This window comes from Pollicipes pollicipes, unplaced genomic scaffold, assembly GCF_011947565.3.
Source record: "Pollicipes pollicipes isolate AB1234 unplaced genomic scaffold, Ppol_2.1 Scaffold_2555;HRSCAF=2994_pilon_pilon_pilon, whole genome shotgun sequence".
In the NCBI taxonomy this organism is placed as follows: Eukaryota; Metazoa; Arthropoda; class Thecostraca; order Pollicipedomorpha; family Pollicipedidae; genus Pollicipes; species Pollicipes pollicipes.
The window spans coordinates 46,476,191-46,495,291 of NW_023596136.1; the positions used below are offsets into that span (position 1 = coordinate 46,476,191).

At 59.4% G+C, this 19,101-nt stretch overlaps 2 protein-coding genes across 2 annotated transcripts; both read right to left on the reverse strand.

The window, feature by feature from the left end:
* Positions 1 to 308: 308 nt before the first annotated feature.
* LOC119102019 (uncharacterized) lies at positions 309 to 12,641 on the reverse strand. The gene is made up of 17 exons (XM_037225397.1): positions 12,619 to 12,641; positions 11,841 to 11,976; positions 11,422 to 11,582; positions 9,760 to 9,906; positions 9,351 to 9,465; positions 8,899 to 9,012; positions 8,315 to 8,462; positions 7,529 to 7,709; positions 6,863 to 6,973; positions 6,395 to 6,509; positions 5,730 to 5,927; positions 4,991 to 5,134; positions 2,835 to 2,938; positions 2,329 to 2,466; positions 1,146 to 1,375; positions 603 to 648; positions 309 to 437 (listed from the first exon to the last, which is right to left on the reverse strand). Exons 2-17 carry the CDS (start codon positions 11,959 to 11,961, stop codon positions 309 to 311), a joined length of 2,202 nt encoding a protein of 733 aa, XP_037081292.1. The 5' UTR covers positions 11,962 to 11,976; positions 12,619 to 12,641.
* LOC119102029 (uncharacterized) lies at positions 12,641 to 18,235 on the reverse strand. Its single transcript, XM_037225406.1, has 10 exons — positions 18,205 to 18,235; positions 17,600 to 17,790; positions 17,125 to 17,302; positions 16,462 to 16,613; positions 15,836 to 16,080; positions 15,220 to 15,299; positions 14,510 to 14,632; positions 13,963 to 14,148; positions 13,137 to 13,364; positions 12,641 to 12,717 (listed from the first exon to the last, which is right to left on the reverse strand). The coding sequence occupies exons 3-10, from the start codon at positions 17,237 to 17,239 to the stop codon at positions 12,641 to 12,643; spliced, it is 1,206 nt and encodes a 401-aa protein (XP_037081301.1). The 5' UTR covers positions 17,240 to 17,302; positions 17,600 to 17,790; positions 18,205 to 18,235.
* Between the last annotated feature and the right edge of the window lie 866 nt (positions 18,236 to 19,101).

Sequence of the window (19,101 nt, forward strand, 5' to 3'; positions counted from 1 at the left end):
GCCAGCAGAACAGTGTATCATCGAGTTGTGGAAAAATCCGGACAACAATAAACACCCGGAAATATAATTCGTTCACAACAGCACAGACACATCCAAAAAGAAGCGCCAACAATGTCAACCAGCAAATCCGCCCGCAGGGAAGACACCAGCATCGGATCAATAATTCGCTACACGCCCTGACATTGACAATGCCGCCAAACTTGACGTAACATGGATAACTCGCTCCGCGCCGACCAACGCCGCCAGGGGGCGGGGGCGATGCCGGGGAGGGTGGGCGAGGGGGAGGGCATAACACTCCATCAGCCCCCCTACCACTCATGACCCATGAACTTGCCGGCGTACACGGCGGCCGGGTAGTGCGTATGCAGCGCGAACATGTCGGGCCGCGACCGGCCGGCCACCGCCAGCTGCGTAGCCAGACCGGCCAGGTTGAACGCCTCCAGCGTGGCGGCGTGGCCCACGGCGAACTCGCCGCGCGCCTCGAAGCCGCCGGCGGCGCCGCGGTACAGCAGGTACACGGCTCGGCCGTCATCCGTCAGGCAGGTCAGCATCAGCTCGCCGGACGGCAGCGCCAGCAGGCGGGCCGACCGCACGCCCCGCACGGGCACCGTCTGCGCATGCGCCCACTTGCCGATGATCGGCTCGAACCTGCGACGGTGTGGCAGGAGATGAAGAGGACCTGCTGCCGTCTGCACCCGGCACCGGCGGACACCGAGAGTCGCGCTCCGACGCGTGGGCTCTCATGAACAACCAGCTGACGCCCGAAATCATAAACACGACAAAAAGGCGCTGCAAAACCGGTTGAGACATCGTGCGCAAAATACGGCCTGCAATGATGCATAGAAGCAACATGAGTGGCAAACGGGTACGGCACAAGAGCTATCGAAATCAGTTCCGCTGTTCTGACGACTCAACCGCAAACAGCGGATTACTGAACGGTGGCCTAACGCGCTGGCTGGCTAGTGCGGGCTCACCACATCTATTTTCAACTTACTGACACGCGATCCACTCTGTACGTTGACCACTTCTCGGTCAAACCCACAGACCAGCTGCAGACAACGTCCCTCCCTGTTCTTACGCCACAATTGCTCACCTCTGCCCCGCCCCACCCCCTCGCCGCCCCGCGGTCAAGCCCGGAAGCGCACCTGTACGTGTTGACGATGCCATCGTACTTGTGCGTGGCCTCCCGCACGACGGCCATGACCAGGTGGTCGTCGAGGACAGCCGTGCTGACGTCGGCGGCCGCCGAGGCGATGGTCTGGCGCAGGGTGAGCCGGGTCGCGGCCGCCGCCCAGCACCAGAGGTCCACCCGGCCGCCGGCGCCGCTGTTGGCCACCGCCACGCACGCCTCTCCGGCGGCAGAGTACACGGACGCCTGCCGGCAGAAGACGACCGCCGGAGAGCGAGAGGCGAGGGGAGGACAGGGGCACGGGTGCGGCGGCTGGCGTCATCAATGACGACGTCTGGGATAGGTGTCGGACGGAATTATCTGAAGCAATCAAGAGGGAGTATGCCGCACGTGGCGTCATCCACGGCAAACGCATCCGCCCTGGCCGGCTCTAGACCAGAGAGGTGCCGTCCGCCCCGGCTGGCTCGAGACCAGAGAGGTGCCGTCCGCCCCGGCTGGCTCGAGACCAGAGGGGTGCCATCCGCCCCGGCTGGCTCGAGACCAGAGAGGTGCCGTCCGCCTAGGCCAGCTCGAGACCAGAGTGGTGCCGTCCGCCCCGGCTGACTGGAGGCCAGAGAGGTGCCGTCCACCCCAGCTGGCTGGAGACCAGAGTGGTGCCGTCCGCCCCAGCCGTGCGTGAGATTGGGACTGGTAGTGCGCCACGATGTTACCCGTCTAGTTCCAAGTGTCCACGTCGTTATCTGCACATCCACAACTCCGCCCACACATCACCGACACGTCTGCAGAGCCAATAACGTTATGAAGCCCTTCGCTGCACGTAAACATTGACTAAGTCGGCGTGTCGCTCACGATCGGCAGTAGGAGTGTGATCGAAGATATACAGTATGATCCAGGCCTGCCCAACACCAGAGTCTAACTGGCGAACTAAACGTGAGCTATTGCGCTCTACATAACAGCCCAGGCCACATTCACGGGCCGCTCCGACTAGCAAATGAACCCAATTGTTACTAGAAGTTACAAAAATCATACATGAACAAAATTATGAACACAAAATTATAAACATTTAAACTTAAATACGGCTGCATATTATGACATTTTGTGGCCCAAATTCGAACCAGACGGCGCGCGCGGTCCAGTCCGCCAGCTCTCAGCGGCGCGGGAGATCACAGACTTCCGACCGGAGGTCAGAGGTCACCGACCTGTCGTCCGCCGTGCGTGTCGATGGCCTGGTGGAGGGTGAACTTGGTCTGGGCGTCCCGGTAGCAGGCCAGGTGCGACACGTTACCCAGGAAGTGCACGAACAGGAAACAGTCGTGCGAGGAGGACGGCTGCAGGCTCTGCGAAGGGAACGAAGACAGACGCGGGACAGTGAATCATCGGCGAAACCGAATGGAAATAGCACGCAATAAGGGTGCTACTAAGGTGTGCTGTAAAAGGCCACCGCAAAGGTTGGAAAGTTTGCATGCATACCTCTACTAGACGCGGGTGCGCTGCGGCACGCGACGTTTTAATCACGCAAGTGCAACGCATTCCATACGACCGGACCTGGAGCGAATTACTACGCACGTACTGCGGACTTCGTTATATGTCTTAAGGGAAGCATTTGAGGGACGCATGCGACTTGTCGTGCGTGACGCCACGACTGTTTCAATGCCTGAAGAGCGTCCCGGTCGGCAATTACCTTTCACATCCCCGCGGTATTTACCTTCACATCCACCGTCTTATGGCTGGGCATGGCTTGTGATTGGACCAGGACGTTTCGATGGTACAGGAATATGTAGTTGACGGCCCCGTGCAGCTGCTCCAACACTGCAACGCGAGCCACGTCAGACAGCGCGCCGCCGTGCCAGACGAGACACGTGAAGGTCAAGGTCGCGCCAGCCCAACGGCGGCCCACGAGCCCCAGTCAGACGGGTGGGCGGCCGCGCTGGACGGCGCCGGCCAGCACGCAGGTGGAATAGCGAACTGTCGATTGGGAGGCGGCCTTCGTCTGGCGCCGGGTGGGTGTGGCGGACCCACGCTGCCGTCTGCTGCGGCTGCATATCCGCTCCGGTTACGGGGCTCCGACATATCGCAACCGAATATGCATCGGCCCACACGCCAAGCTTCCCTGAAGCGGCGCTGCCCCGGGGCGGCCTGGCGGCGCGGCGCGTGCTCCGTGTCCGCCGGCCGACCCGGGCCCTGTTCCGGCTGGGGTTGGAATCCGCCCCGTAATCAAACATGCCGCACGAGACATGGTGGAATCGGTTCATTTGAAACACAGCTGGAGCCGCAATCGACCCGGCTCGAGAGTACTCGCCGGTATTGATGACACATCATTTTTCTGACAGCTAACATACTTCTACGTGTACAGTTCACGACATCCTGATCTATATTTACCTGAGCGATCAAATAAATGCATCATTAAGACCTGTATATGCAGGTTTAGAGACGCTTATTGTAAGATCCCTGTTACCAGAGTCGGTACCGTTCAGGTTGCTTCCATAATCAGGTGTCCCGCATTACAAGCGGAACCAGAATCGGCTCCCAACTGCGCACAGCTGTCCAAAACCATAGTTTGAAGCCACCCAGGGACCGAATCATAGCCTGTTTATATCTTGCGGATGTGTTATCAAGCACGGAGCCATCATCACAACATGAAACCCCGTCACTGATGACATGTTTTCCGCTCAATCAAAATCTCTGGCATCATAAAATTCGATTAAACCATTCGTTTATCATAAGCTGCCATTAAAAACCAGGGCAGATATCTACAAAAATGTCATTTAAAGACTCGCTCCCGCTCATAAGCATCTTGCAAAACAATGTCGACGGCCCAGTAATTCGGCGACGATGATCATGAAAAAATTGGTCTGGCCATAAGCGAGTTTGTTTTGCAATTTATCGGATGGTTTGTGAGACCGCTGACGTCAGTGAACTAAATAATTCATAGATCGCAAGTAACTCTTTTTTGGAAGATGTGGACAAATGTAAAAGCACAATATCGAAAGTAAGCATGAAATGTCCAGCGGGCCGAAGGGATTGACCGACTGACTTAACGTTAGATCTCAACGGACTGAAAACCTTTTACGCCAACACTTACGTTAAACACATCCAACACATGATAAAAAGCTTATTTTCGCGACCAAATGCTGCCATTACAGAGTAAGCCAGAAGCTTACAAGCACCGGAAGCTGCGTTTGGCGAGCAAAACCACAAACAGCACCTATGACCTTCGTCATACCACATTTCTATCTGCAACCGCGTTCAAGCACCAGGACAGCTTTTATCCTTAGTGAAGGGTAACCAGAAGGCAAAATATCTAGTATTCGTTAAATTTCCCAAGCAGAATTACTGAGCAGAACCAAAAACTTGGCCGCCGATTCTTACTTCAGTAGCATTCATGCCTCCTAACTTACTATTCTCGAGTGTGGCTACCATACTAGATTCTTCTAAATTGGTGGTACTCGTTTTCTCACAGCGCCCCGGGCCCCTCTGCTGCGCCGCTCGCCATCACCCGACGAGCGGTCTACTCTGCAGGCCGCGACGCGTTGTCAATACTAGCATGGGCACAGAAATCCTTTGGCAATTTTGCCATTTTTAGGATTGAAATGATCATAACGTGTGCATTGCATTTATTCGATTTCATTTTAATCATTTCCCCTGTGGAAGTCATTGTCTGAGACGGGTGTACTTATTGTGGAGGATGCAGCAGCGCTAGTGCAACGCTGCTCTACGGGCAATCAAGGAGATAATCTTGATAGCACATTTGAAAATAACCTTAAAATGGCATTAGCCTTGAAAATAACCTTAAAATAACGCAACTCGCACTGACGAACAATCAGGGAAAAGAACGCACGCCCTCCGGTCGTGTTCTCTCACCCGGGTCGTCCCAGCGGTACACCTGGTCGGGGACGGCGGCAGACGCCGGTGGCGCCGCCATGCGGGCGACGGCCGCGTGCCGCGTGCCGGCGGCCCGCATCAGGCCGGCCATCCAGGCCAGCCGCGCCTCAGGATACGCAGGACCTGCAGCACAGAGAGCGCCCTCAGCAGCGTCAGGCGACTGTGTGTGACACCCGTGGGTGGAGCTTTGTGTCGCTTTGGAGGGCCTTGGGGCCCCAATACTATTGTCGAGGCCTCTTAACATTCTATAAAATGACTACCCCCCCAAACCACAAAAGAGAATATCTGGACTTGGAAGAACATCGTCCACCCAATGAGTTCGATGAGGCTCGGATTATGGCAAGATATTGTGCCACGTCTTTCACCAGGGAACAGCTAAACATCGTTCTAATTTGCGGGTCAGAAATACGTTTTAAATGGTTTGTGTTTTGCGTGCACGCCTTCGTCCAAAGCCAAAGACCAGGTGAGGTCTTGTTTTTACACAGCGTTCGGGCGAAGAGCTCACGAAAAATAACCGAAAGTTTAACGACAATGAGTTTGACAGCGTGTGCTCCTGGTCTGCCATCTGAACCACTCCGCAGCGTCCGCTCCAAACTAATCCAACACCACTTTCACCTATCCCCGGGCACTGGACGAGCTTGTCCGTTCTCCGCGTTTGGCGGCTGCGCCCGCTGCACGAACCAGACCCCTCCCCACAGCCGCGAGTCACGGCACCCACCGTCCGTCCACTGGCCGAAGACGCCTCCGGCGCTGGCTGCCCAGCGCAGCAGCCGGATCCGGGTATCCCAGATAGCGAGCAGCAGCGTGGGCGGCTGGCCCTCGCCGTCCAGGTAGACGGGCGCGAACCGGATGACGTCGGACCGCCAGCTCTGCGTCTGCACGTAGTACTGCAGGTAGCTGGCCGCCTGCAGCCGGGCTGGAGCGGAACTGACGTCATGGGGACGGCGGGACGGCGCGGCGCCAACGCCGTCCGCTCGCGCTCCGAGACGCCTGCAGAGGCGCGCCGGGCTCGAGCATAGACGCCGTGACTCGTGTGACAGCCGGAGCTCAGTCCATTGGAGATGGAGCTCAGTTCAGAACAGAGGAGACTGAAGAGAACAACCAGCGTCCATGCAGATGAAAGCCATCTCTGCATCAGAGCACGGCCACAGAAATGTCTCAAATCAACTGACATTCCCTGAGGTTCAGCCAACGCCAGCGTTGTCTGGTGCGGCTGTGTCACAGCACTGAAGTCATCAACTTCACCGTTGCATCAACGCCGCTGTCCGCAACACTAGCCCGCCACAGACATGCTCGCTGCCGCCAAACAGGCGGCTCAGCTTTCATGGGCGAAGAGTATGGCGACAGCACGCGCCGCAACGTCTGGCGAGACAGGGCACTGACCGCGGGCGTCCAGCAGGGCCTGGTAGATGTACTGGACGGTGGCGACGTACTGGCGGGCTACTGCCTCGTCCACCAACTGCAGCTGGTCCTGGGCGTTGAGCAGCAGCTGCAGCAGCTGTCGGCGGGGACAGCTGTGTCAGCGGGAGAGACAACAGAGACAAGGGACGGCGTCGCATTCGTGAAGCTTAGAGGCGCGCTCACGTCCGACCGCTCACGTCCGACCGCGGGGTTGACCGTGACACGCTATAACACCTGAACGCTCTTGAAAAGACGTAACATCGAGATGAAACTTACTAACACCATCTAACAGTTACAAAATAAACTTGAACTCCGAAAGGAGCAAAGGCATTACACAACCAGTCAATGGCGGCTCAACACAGATAGCGGGCCCACTAATGAGCTGCAACCAGCCAATCCAATGGAAAACTTCACCAAAAACAGCACCAAGACCACTAAGACGTCTCCGACCTCGTACAGCTGTTGCTCCGCGGCGGAGTTGGTGACGTTGTAGTCGATGAAGAATGGCATGTTAGTGAAAGTCCAGTAAGCTGTTACGTTGTATGAACCGTTCAGCCGGACCTGCGGAGGAGGCAACAGTGCCACCGGCGTGAGATCAGACGATGACGGTGGCGTGCGATGTCTGCGATACACGTCATGACGCTGCGCTGACGCCTGAGGTTCACTTGGCCAATTCCCAGTGGTTTCCAGTTATTTACGTCTCCAATGTCCGACCCCGTGTGTTGCCACAGGATCAATGCTGGAGGCTCTGTTTCTACCAAATGCAATTTTTCCCAGTTGCAACACTTTCACAGACTTGGTGTTGGTGGCTGTCATCTAGTCATCTATCCACTCATAGTCATCCATCCGTCCAGAAATCCGTTTATCAAACCATCCATCCAGTCACCTATCCAGTCATCCATTCATCCAAGATCGTTCATCCATTCTAAGTCATCCATCTATTCAAGGTCATGTATCCGTCCATAGTCAGCCATCCATCCAGTCGTCCAGCCATTCACAGTCATCCACCCACGGCTACTGTCACCGGCCCATCGGCCTATCGCCGTCAGCAGCCGGCCGCCGGGCCCAGCTGACTTAGCGGCGGACCAGCACCACCGCGGACCAGCCGGTACTGACCGCCGAGCCTAGCAGGCGGCGCAGGTCGACGCCGTTCAGGCTGGGCGTGTCCAGATTGGGTGAGACCAGACACTGCCCACCGGCAAGCCGCAGCCAAGTGTGGCCGCGCACTGTCTGGTCGCTGGACAGCGTCAGCACCGACGACTGGTGCAGCGGCACCCCGCCGACCGTGCCGTTGACGCTGCCGGGCACGGGCGGGGCTGGTGTGCACGCCATGGCGGGTCGACACGGCGCGCGACGCCGGCGGCGGCCTTCCGGCTGCCAGCGGCGAGGTAAACACGACAGGCGCGAGGACTGCATCACGTTGGAGAAACTAACCAAGAAGATAAGGCACGCACTTGGATAGGCCCTCTCCTCTGGGTGACGAAAGGGCGCACGGCTGACCATGGCCTCGAGCTACGGACCGCCACGCCAGCGCGCTCACTGCAACAGGACGTTCGCGAGCACGGCCAGCGCCATTCACGGTTATGGCCACCCTTCGGCAGCACGTATAGATGCTTCGCCAGCGCCAGCGGGCCTACCAGCACCGCGCGGATGGCCTCAGCGGCCGGCCGCGCCGCCGCCCCGAGCGGTCGCCCCGAGGGAGCCGTGCCGCCGCCCCGAGCGGTCGCCCCGAGGGAGCCGTGCCGCTGCCCCGAGCGGTCGCCCCGAGGGAGCCGCGCCGCCGCCCCGAGCGGTCGCCCCGAGGGAGCCGCGCCGCCGCCCCGAGCGGTCGCCCCGAGGGAGCCGTGCCGCTGCCCCGAGCGGTCGCCCCTAGGGGGCCGCGCCGCTACCCCCGGTCCTCACATCAGCGGGCGGGTGAAGGTCAGCGCGCCGAACGTGACGTCAGAGGAGACCGTGAACGTGCCGTGTCGCTGCAGGAAGTTGGAGATGTGCAGGTGCTTCGAGGGGTCCAGATTGAACACCTGGCCGCCGTCCGGCAGACTGAGGTCGCCTGTGGAGAGGGGCGGGACCGGGACTGACCGGGCAGAAGCGCGTTGGGCAGAGGGCGCCCCAGGACGGCGTCGAACCGCATGAGTAAACAACGCTTTCAGAAACTATCGTAGAGCCGGGAAGCGACTTACGTACGCTACTCACCTCCGTAGGTTTGATGTTGCCAGTGATAATGGCGATACGAGAAGAAATAGTTTGTTACAGCTCACTCACGCAATATAAATCAATTTCCACGATTTCAGCACTGCCCGGACAGGTCAGAGATAAACAAGCGGACGTGGTCCCAACAGACTGCAGACGTGGACGTGGTCTAACAGGCTGCACTGCAGACTAAACTGCTGGGAGCACATCAGGCGAGCAGACTCGCACATCACACATGGCTGCAACTGTGCGGGTGGCCCAATATGAGAGTGCGTGGCAGGCCCACCGGTCCATACCACTGACAGTCAGCCAGTACACAGTCTGGTGTGAGCTGAAGCGCAGCTCGGTGGCCGAGTCCTTGACCAGAGCGTCGGCCGGGATGCCGTTCAGGCTGGTGAACATCAGGGGACCTGCAACGGAGCGAGGCTGTGAATGGGTTGCGAATGACTGCTTCCAGCCCAAAGCGCAGGGAGCGGGCTTTCCACAGCCAGCGCCTAACAACCCTGCGAGTGGCAGTGGCGTGGGCAACACGCACATCCTGGCAGGGACCCGCTTAAGGCTTGCATTGCATTGCATCACGGGTCTTAAGGTTCCGATTTCCAAACGACTCTTCAACGCACGCCAGTGGATCATTAAACGTCACAGGAAAGCTACGATAACGTGGACCACGTGCACAACAGGCATAACCCACGCCATCGTTGACGACAGCACACCGACCGCCGCCGATGAGGTCGAGCAGAACACCCACCATTGACGATAAGGTCGGGCAGGGTCCAGTGTCCGGTGACCGTGCCACCAGCGACGGTCAGCGCCGAGGCCATCAGCGCGCTCAGGTCCTTGCCGTTGACCCGGCCCGTCACAGTCTGGTGCGCGAGCGGCCAGGGTCGGGTCATACCGGGCGAGGCCCGGCGAGTTCGGGCAGGTGGGCGCGCGGCACCCATCAAACTCATGGCAGTGCGACAGGCAAAACTCATGGCAAAGCGTCGGGTTATGTTCACATAAATGCTAGTTTGACCGTACTTTATTTCGCACTTCGCTGCTAGAATACCAGCGCCATCTTCAGATACCCCTCGGCTTCACGCGGTGGCATAAGCAGCCACCCCGTCCGCCGTCAGCCGCTGGCGCGCTGACCCGCAGTGACCCAGCCCGAGCCTTACCAGCTGATTGGCCGTCAGGTGGTCCACGGTGAGGCCGCCGCCGAACCTGACGTCACCGGTCACAGTCTGCGGCCGGCGCAGGTTCCAGTGGTGCCGCAGGTAGGTCAGCAGGTCCACCGGCGCGGGCGGCACGCCCGCCAGCAGCGTCTGCGGCACGCGCCGGCCGGGCCGGTGGTGGGAACGGGTCGCGGCCCAGGGACACTTCTACGTGACTAAACTCCTTACGCAAAAACTTCCACGCGATTTTGCTTCCGCACGATAAAACGTACAATACAAATATTTCTAATGCATGAGCTACTCGCGACAAATATCTTATGCAAAAATATATTAGGCATGTGCGTAAGGATGACAGCACTGGTAATGCGAACACTTATGAGACACTCGGTTCCATAGCTCCCCCCTCCCCCTTAGATCCACTCCTGGATGGGATGTCTCCAGGTTCAGCAGCTCATGTGGTACGGTCATACGCCATACTCCCCACACACTGGACACATGTGAAAATGAAAAACTATCGTTCATAACTGCGCACAGGAGTTCAGGGAGTGGTCTTTTTTAAATTTGACACTTTCACCCCAATTAAATGTGTACATGACATGCGCGCGGATATTGCGGGATGGCAAACACACATCCAATGGCATGCACCTGTACTTTTATCTTCATAGGTACAAAACAATGCTAAGTAAACGTCCAAAACAATATACCACCACGGGACGCCGGGATGTCCAGGCATTGCATTTTTCGAATACCAGGATCGTAGAACTGTGGGGAAGGACAGGGACTGACATTCCTCGCGTAAAGCAGTGTCCTGCAGGCTTCTTTCCGAAGTTTTTTTGCGGACCCTTTTGACTAGAAGCTCTTGCATTGGAAGAAGTGCTACATATAAATTTATTTGTTGGAAGACCTGCCGCACAGGAAGGACGTTGCGTAGAAGCTTTTGCATTAAAGGTTTTATTGCTGCTTGGAATTTCACGGGTAATTATAATTATAATGTTTTGCACAAGTAGTATTGCGTGAAGGTTTTTGAATGATACCATTTGTCCGGCAGGAGTGTTGTCGCGCACAAGCTTTCACATTACAAGATTGGCCGTGTAGAAGTTGAGGTCTTAGAAATTCTTACATTAGACGTAAAGCCGCGTAAAAACCGCGTCGTCTGTCTCTGTTGCCAGCTATATTGTGTCAGGAGTACCGCCCGTACAGCGCGGCCAAGGGTGGCGCCGCCCGCGTCGGTACCGGCTGTGCAGAGGGCGTCTAGCGTCCAGACACGGCGAGGCATCGCAGGCAGAGCATGCTCGCCCGGTTATTGACGACATTGCCAGCGACCGGGTGGTGTTTCAGGAGAGAGGATTGCACGCGGGGCTTTAAGCGACTGAATACGTTATGCACAAGGGCCTTTTCACGAATGTTGAGTTTTTCGGAGATCAGCACACGCGCGTACGTGCCGTATCACGCACACGAGACCTCGACATCAGGAGGCAGGCTGGCGGCGGATCGGACCTCGACGCCCACGCACGCAGCCGACCAGAGAAGGACCACACACACACACACACGTGAACGACCCGGGCCACCCAGACAGACGGCGGTGGGAGCAGCCGGCGTCGTCAGCATCCCCGAGCGTCTCGCCCCGCCCGCCGCCCGCCCCAAGCGACACCAGCCAACGCTCACCTGGACCTCGACGCTGGCGAACAAGGGCTGCTGCAGAAAAATGTGGCCGGCCAGGGTCTGATCCGCGTCACGCAGCCATACCAGGCGGTCCAGCCGGCTCAAGTCCAGGCCGTTCAGCGTCCAGGACAGCGGGTTCGTCGCGCGGTGGAGGGTCACGTTGCCTGAAAGCAAACAGCTCGTCTTAGAACAACGAATGGCACACAAGAAATCACCCTCAAACACGTGCCCTAAATTATTTTGCACTGACACAGTCAATTGACATGACTGCGGATTACGCTAACGGCCCAAACGAAATGGCAACCAAGACAGTCAAGAGCTTGGTCAGCGAGCTGGACCCACCCTCACCGAGCGCCTGGACCGATCCGCCACCGTCCGCGCCGCAGCGCCGGTGAGCAGGTTCCGCCCAGCGCTGCACCCACCGTTGACGGTGAGGCTGGCGAAGGTGTTGGGCGTGTCGGTGCGGACCACACGCTGACACACGTCATCCAGCTGGATCCCGTTCACCGGGCCGGTGACGGTGAGCGTGTCCAGGGCGTACATGCCGCCCAGGAACACCTGTCGGAGGCGCACGACCTTAGTGAGTCGCTGCGGGCGCAGACGAGCCATGGCGTCAGCCCGCCACAAAACTTCACTCGTCATCATCGGCTTAGTGGGTCCACTCCGGGAAAAAGCACCGCCCAAGAGATGCGTGATCAAGGCGCACAGGCCGAGAAAGAAGGCTGCTCAGGACGTAAACGGCGTCCCAAACAGCGGATGAAGAAACAAGCGCACCAAGCAAACTGCCCAACGCGTAGGATATGAAGCCCTCTAATAAAAAGCAGACAAGCTCCTTCGCGTTGCGCAAAGGTAGACAGATGAAGCTGCCGGCACACGTAATGAGCGTAAGCGCCTCCAGTAGGGGCACTTTCCTAGGCTCCTAAATGCCTTTAAAAGAACGGCAAACTTATTTCGCCCGACAGACCGAAACCTCTCGACTGGTCATTGTTCCTGGATATACCATGACGCAAAATTTGAGACTGAGCATTTGCAATCCTGTGTCTGCTGCGGTCAATATCCTGTCTACTTCCTTCCACAACATACCTCCTCAGTTCTTCAGAGTCAACACGACTCTACTTTTAATGCATGCAGGTGACTGGCACCCCTAGCAACACTCTTCAACTGTCTAGACCACGCAGCCCGCGTCCGGCGCACTCTCACCTTCGAGCCGAGCAGGATCTCGCTAAGGTTTCTGGCGCACGACGTCAGTCAGGTTGACGCTGGGATGGCGCACGGCGACCGCGTCGCCCACCAGCCGGTCTGCGGCAGCGGCGCGCCCAGGGGTCGGTCGGGTCACGGGGCAGGCCGGCTCACGTGCGACAGGTCGCGCATCACGCTTGGTGGCAGTTATCGTCACGCTTAACGCCCATCAACGCGTCAAGATGGGGGGGGGGGGACGGGGGCTGGTGGTGATGGAGAGACAAATGGTCAGATCATAGCCTGCGGGCAATAGAAACTGACTTTTGACGACTGGAGCCATACACTACTGGAGATGGACGAAAAGCGCATGACTACGAGAGTCTCGCACCATGCACGGCGCTCACACGCCGACGGCATCGCGCGTGCGAGGCGCTGAAGCTCCGCCAGACATGGTAACACCTTGCAACCGGCCCGCTCAGCCGCCCGCCGCCCCTCAGCGGCCGCCTCTCCGCTGGAGGTCGCCTCCGCAGCTGTCTCACTGAATGTGACGTTGGAGTTGATGACGACAGGGGCGCCGAGCCGGATCAGCCCGGCGAACAGCTGGTCGCCAGGCACGCCGTTGAGCGAGCCGTCCGGCAGCACGTGCAGGGCGAGCACGGTCAGGTCGGCGCCGGCGGTCAGGTGGGAGCCGGCCGCCAGCGCCTGGCCGCCGGCCGTCGTCAGCCAGGCCGAGCCGAACTCGTCGCTGCTCATACCGTCAAACGTGCCTGCCGGCGCACACGCGCAGTCAGGCGTCGGCGGGAGGCGGCGAGAGTCACCAGGACCTCTAGAACGGCGTCGGCCTACCGCGAGTTCCTGTTTGAGCAAGATCGATCAATGGTTGTGGCACGCTTGGGTGATTCATTTGATACCAGTCAATTTTCTGTTTACGCAGCTACATTTCTGCGGTTTCGTCGGCAGAAAGAGTCTGTGGGAGAAAAACCACAAGTCGGTACTTTCAACTATGGTAGTGTTTTAGCACGCAACGTTACAGCCTGAAGCAATGCACAGAAACTGCCCAATCTCTTGAGTTGCAGCTCTGATAGCACAAAGGCCAATGCCACACTCGTCCCGCAACAACACAGTGCTTGCTTCAAAAGACTTGCCAAAACTGCAACATACGCCCAACATCACTGAAAGCGCTGCCGAAGTCAGGAGTCGCCTGCTCAGTTACGCACATCCTTATGCTTCAAAGGAAACAAAACACAGAAAATAGAATTTGCAAGCCAGACGGCGACCACATCGATGCCCCCGACGTCACGTCACGTCTGACCTCAGGAAAGCGTCACGCTCGCCCCCACAGCGTCGCCCAGCCCCGCGGCTCACCGATAAACTTTAAGTCGTCCACAGTGGCGTTGTTCTGGAAGACGAGGTCGCCGTTGACGATGCCGTCACGGACCACGTCTTGGAAGAGCTCCAGCAGGCTCACGCCGTTGATGAGGCCAGACACGATCAGGGTGGAGACCGTCACCTTGTTGGTGAAGTTCTGAGAGCCGGTCACTATCGTGTATGCTGGAGGAGGAGCCGTCCTGGTGTCAACATTCGACCCACGTGCAGACGTCACCAGGGGAGAAGACGGCCCACGTCTCCGTCAAACGACGCCAAAACACGCTAATACAATGGCCCTCAGGCAACTACGCGCGACCACCGTGCCTGAAGAAAAAGACCACAACCACAACCACGTCTGACGTCTGATGATAGCAAAGATCATAACCGCACGCGTCTGACGTCTAGTGATCACGAGATGACCAAGCGCAATCCTGGAGGCACACAGCTCGGAGGAGCCCCTCCTCGCGCCGGCGGGCGGCTGGCTGGCTGGCCGGCCGGGCGGCGGCCGGGCGCGGCCGCTCCGCTCCGGTGGCGCGGGACTCACTGGCGTTGACGTTGGCCGCCGAGAGGAGCGAGGTCAGGTTGACGCCGTCGATCAGGCCGTCCACCCAGAGGTCCGTCACGTGCAGGCCGGCCACCTGCAGCGGCGACGTGTAGATCTTGGAGCCTGCCGGCCGGCGGACACCGGTCACGGGCCAGGTCACCGACCGTAGTCACCGACGGGCCACGGGTCACTGCCCGCGGACCGCAGGTCGGGGCTGCTGCCTGCCGGCGGAGCAGCCAGCGGATTGCGGGCACCGGCTCCTTCTTAATTTGCGTTGTAGATGACCGGGTCACCCGACCGAGTTAGAACTAAAGCATGACCTGTTCACTCTGCTACCGTTGGGTGTATCATGTTGTTATCGTTGGATGCATCACGCTGTGTATGTATGTACTGATCATCTCTTCGGTTATGGCCTCCAAACTCAGCAGCTAGCCAACTGCCAGCTCCTGCCAGCTGACCACTCGAGCTCGATTCTCTTACTCACGGACACTTCATGCACAGACCCACAACGGCGGAGCTGTCAAGGCACAAAACGGCATGTGTCTCACGGATAGGTCAGTCGGTACACATCAGTCCAGAGCTCTGATCGGTCGAGCCCGCCCCTCTGACACAGCCCCCGACAGTTCGCTGGCCCCGTACGCTGATGGTCCGGGGCCGGTGGTCCACTCCCGGCCGCTGCCGGCGCCGCCTGGAGCCGTGCGCGAGCTCACCTGCAATGGTGTGCCTGCCGGAGACGGTGACGGCCTCGCTGAGGTCGTACCCCTGCCACTGCACCGCGCCCGCCGTCAGGCTGGCCAACAGACAGCGGGTGCTGTGACCGCTTCATCGGGCAGGCAACTGGCTAGCAGGTCGAGCGCACGAAAGGGCGCGGTGTGCACCATGCTAGATTGGTATCATGTGAGAACACGCTGGTAGTTCTTTCAACCGTTTACAATGACAGCGAAGCGTCACACTGATGTCTATCAAAGCTTAACACCTTCACTCCGTCGGAAGGTTAAAGCGGGGGTTACATGAAGAATATGAGCACCAGACGTTGGTTTCCGGTTGCCAGGTTTTATTTATGATAGTAGATACAAGCTGCAACGTCACCCCACCGCCCAACAGCAGCCACATTCATCTGACGTCACAAAGGCAACGCAAACGGCGCACCGCCCTCAGCGCCTTCCCTGTCGCCTGCCCCACACATCACCATGGGCCAGGTTCCTAAGCACCTTGGGCTACGGCGCAGCTATTGCAGGGGAGACTCCAAGCACTCTTTCAGAAGGCATCAGGCCCACTCGCCGCCGCCCTGTGCTGACCCCGCTGACCTGCTGCCGACGAACTCACGTGCCGAACGCCGTGTCGGTGACGAACAGAAGCGGCCCCAGCACCTGCTGGTCACCGCTGGTGCGCAGCACGCTCAGGTAGAAGTCGTCCAGCAGCAGGCCGTTCAGCAGGTCCACGAAGAGGCGACGCGCCGACAGCGAGACCAGCGTCTTGCTGCCCGTCACCACCTGGCTGTCGGCGTCGGTCAGCACCCAGTCGGCGGGCTCCTGGCCGTTCAGCAGCGTCGTCTGCAGGTCGCCGGAGATCTGACGGCGGGGAGGGGCAGGACTGACGGGGCCGGAGGCGACTGGTGAAGTGTCGGCTCTGGTGAAGTGTCGGCTCTGGTGAAGTGTCGGCACCGGCTGGCCACCAGACGGCCGGTCGGTGTTCAGAGGGCCGAGACGGCAAGCTACAGCCTATTACACCGTGGACTCTGTCCTGGGCTGGACACGGGAGGCAGGGCAACGCATCCCCCCCCCCCCTCCCCACGCACACACGCTGCAGGAAGCAACAGTCAACCGCAACCGAGCAAACACGCTGGGCACATCGGCCTGCATTCAGCAACTCACAGAACACGCGCGCACCCATGAAAACCAGCCATTTGACTGTCGCAGCAGCACACAACCCGGTCCCAGTGCCCGGCCCACCACGAGGTCCTGGAACACGAGCGGCGGCAGCGTGCTGTCTGTCAGCTTCAGCGCCGAGTCCAGCAGGGCCGTGACGTTGACGCTGTTCAGCAGGCCCGTCAGATGCAGGTCCGAGAGGAAGGTGACGTTGCCGTTGATCACCTTGTCGCCGTCTGCGGCCGCGGACGCCACCAGGCAAGAAGTCACGCCGCCGCAAACACCACGCATGCTGACAACGTACGCGTTAGCTTTTCAGGCCTATTCCCGGGGTATGTCGTGAGCCGTCGCCCAGTATTCGCTGCACGTGCTTTGAGTGCATCACGACCGAGGGTCTTAATGCAAGCTGTGACCATGCACAATCTCATGCGTACGTACGTAGCCGTCACGCGCACGTACGTATACATCATACGAAGTAAGACGAAACCTTTAACATGATTTTGCCCGATTGCGCTCAGCTACACGGCATGACGCATTGCTCCAGTTCTGCTTTGCTCGACATTGCAATGGAGCGTCGGCAACGAAGGGCATGATTGTCTACCAGGGTCTCTTTCCTGGTGGCATTAATACCACGTAGCCAACCGGCATTGCAAACGGTAGCCAACCACAGCATTAACGACCGCGCGCGCCCGCCGTCTGATCCCCTATCCTCCACCAGCGCGGCGCCGGTCGGGACGCCGCACTCACGGACAACGGTGGTGGCCTGGTCCAGCGCCTGGTTCAGCAGCGCCGCCGACACGTTCACGCCGTTGATCAGGCCCTCCACCAGCGAGTCCCCCGTCAGGTGCAGCGTGCCGATCATCTTCTGACCCGTCACCAGCTGATCGCCGGAGGTCAACAGCACCTGCAGGCGACCGTCCACCACCTGCCCGCGGGGCACGGCGGCGGTCACGGTCGGAACGGACGGCGGAGCACGAGACCGCAGGACTGTCCATGGCCATCAGCCGCCACGCTTCTTCCGACGGCGATGACACCCGATGCTCGACTCGGGGTCGGGTGGGGAGCTACCCGGCGCATCGCGCGCTAGAGCGGGCGCCTGCCGCAGCGCGCGGGCAGCAACGCGGACCGGCAGCACAGTCGCGCCCAGCATCCCCATCCCGTCCACCGCTGACGTCAGCAGCGACGCCCCGCCTCTCGGGCCGCTCAGCAGCGCGTGCCTTACCCTGACGGGGCCCAGACGGTCGGTGACGATCAGCTGGCGCGCGGCGACGGTGGAAAAGGTCAGACTCTGGACGTGGTAGCTGAGCTCCGGCCGGTGCACCAGCACTAGGTCGTCGGGCACGCGCAGCCCGCCCAGCGTGCCGCGCAGAGTCAGTCCGCCGACCACGTGCAGGGTGCCGACGGTCCAGGCGCCTGTGGGAGCCGGCCGCCGGCTCAGCGAACACCGTGACGGAGCGCACGATCCGGGTGTTACGTGGTGCTCCAAAAGAAAGATCGGCTGGTTTGGCACATGGCTGCAGTCACTGTCCGGCAGTGATGCAGACAGCGGGCGTGAGTCGGCCTTTCTTCCGGTCGGGTTCGTAATCCACAACAATGCGCTTGGGCCCCGTCCCATGCACAATGTTAGACAGAAATGCGGGCTGCCATCTGGCGGAGAGAGTCGACCTGGCTTCCGACGGCAGAGCTGCGGCTGGAAGCGCAAAAGAGAGCGAAATGATCCTCTGAGCTGACACCGTCTAACATGGCTGCCTCCCAGAGATAATTGTCATTAAATTATTTCGCGCCGCCTGGCAGCCATGTTACACCGCCGGTCATGCGTTGCCTGACCGGCGATGGTCTGGCCGCCTGCGGTGGTGAACGCGTGCTGCAGTAGTCGGTCAACAGAGACGCTGTTGATGGTCTGCGCGGAGGCCGTCTGGATCACCACGGGCCCGGCGAAGTGCAGCGGGCCTGCGGCAGGGTAACGAGGTGTCGGGTGGGGCAGGGCGACTCGAGCGGACATACAGAGAATTGTGACAGCGAGCCACGGAACGCGGTCACGGCAGCGGAGCTGCTGTGCCCGCCTACGACCAGGGATTGTCACACCTCGTCGCCATCATGTCACCTCATAATCCCGTCCACATAACCGACTAACAAGGAGCTATTAACCGCCTGCCGCACGGACAAAACCGCGCCGGAAACAACGCCAACCAGATAAGCATCACCACCACCAGACATTCAAAAACAGCCACCTCAAACATCCATTCTACATTCATTTGCACAGTGACACTCCAGTCCACCCAGCCGGCAGCCAGATCCCTACGAAGGCCTCCTCGCGGCCGGCAGCCCCGCCCCTCACCGGACAGCGTGCCGTTGCTGACGGACATCGACTGCTGCAGCAGCGTCCGGACGTCGATGCCGTTGATCAGGTGCACGTCCAGGCTCGTCGCTGTCACCGTGCCGAACTGGGACGCGCCGGCTGCGGCGCCGCAGGGCAGGCGTCAGCCAGAGGCAGGTCTCGAATGGGATCGCTTGTGGCAGACTGGACAGCACGCATTTTCTCTGCTCAACACGGGTTGATGCCGGCCGTAGTCGACAACGGACGCAAAGAATGACAACACAGGCAGTCTTGTTCCGATTTGATCCGTCCCACCACCGCCATCCCCAGGGCGTCACAGAAGTTTCACCGCACCAACGCTGCCAAAGTTCAGCACCGACGCGCGCCAAGGAAGGACTCCCGTGCGC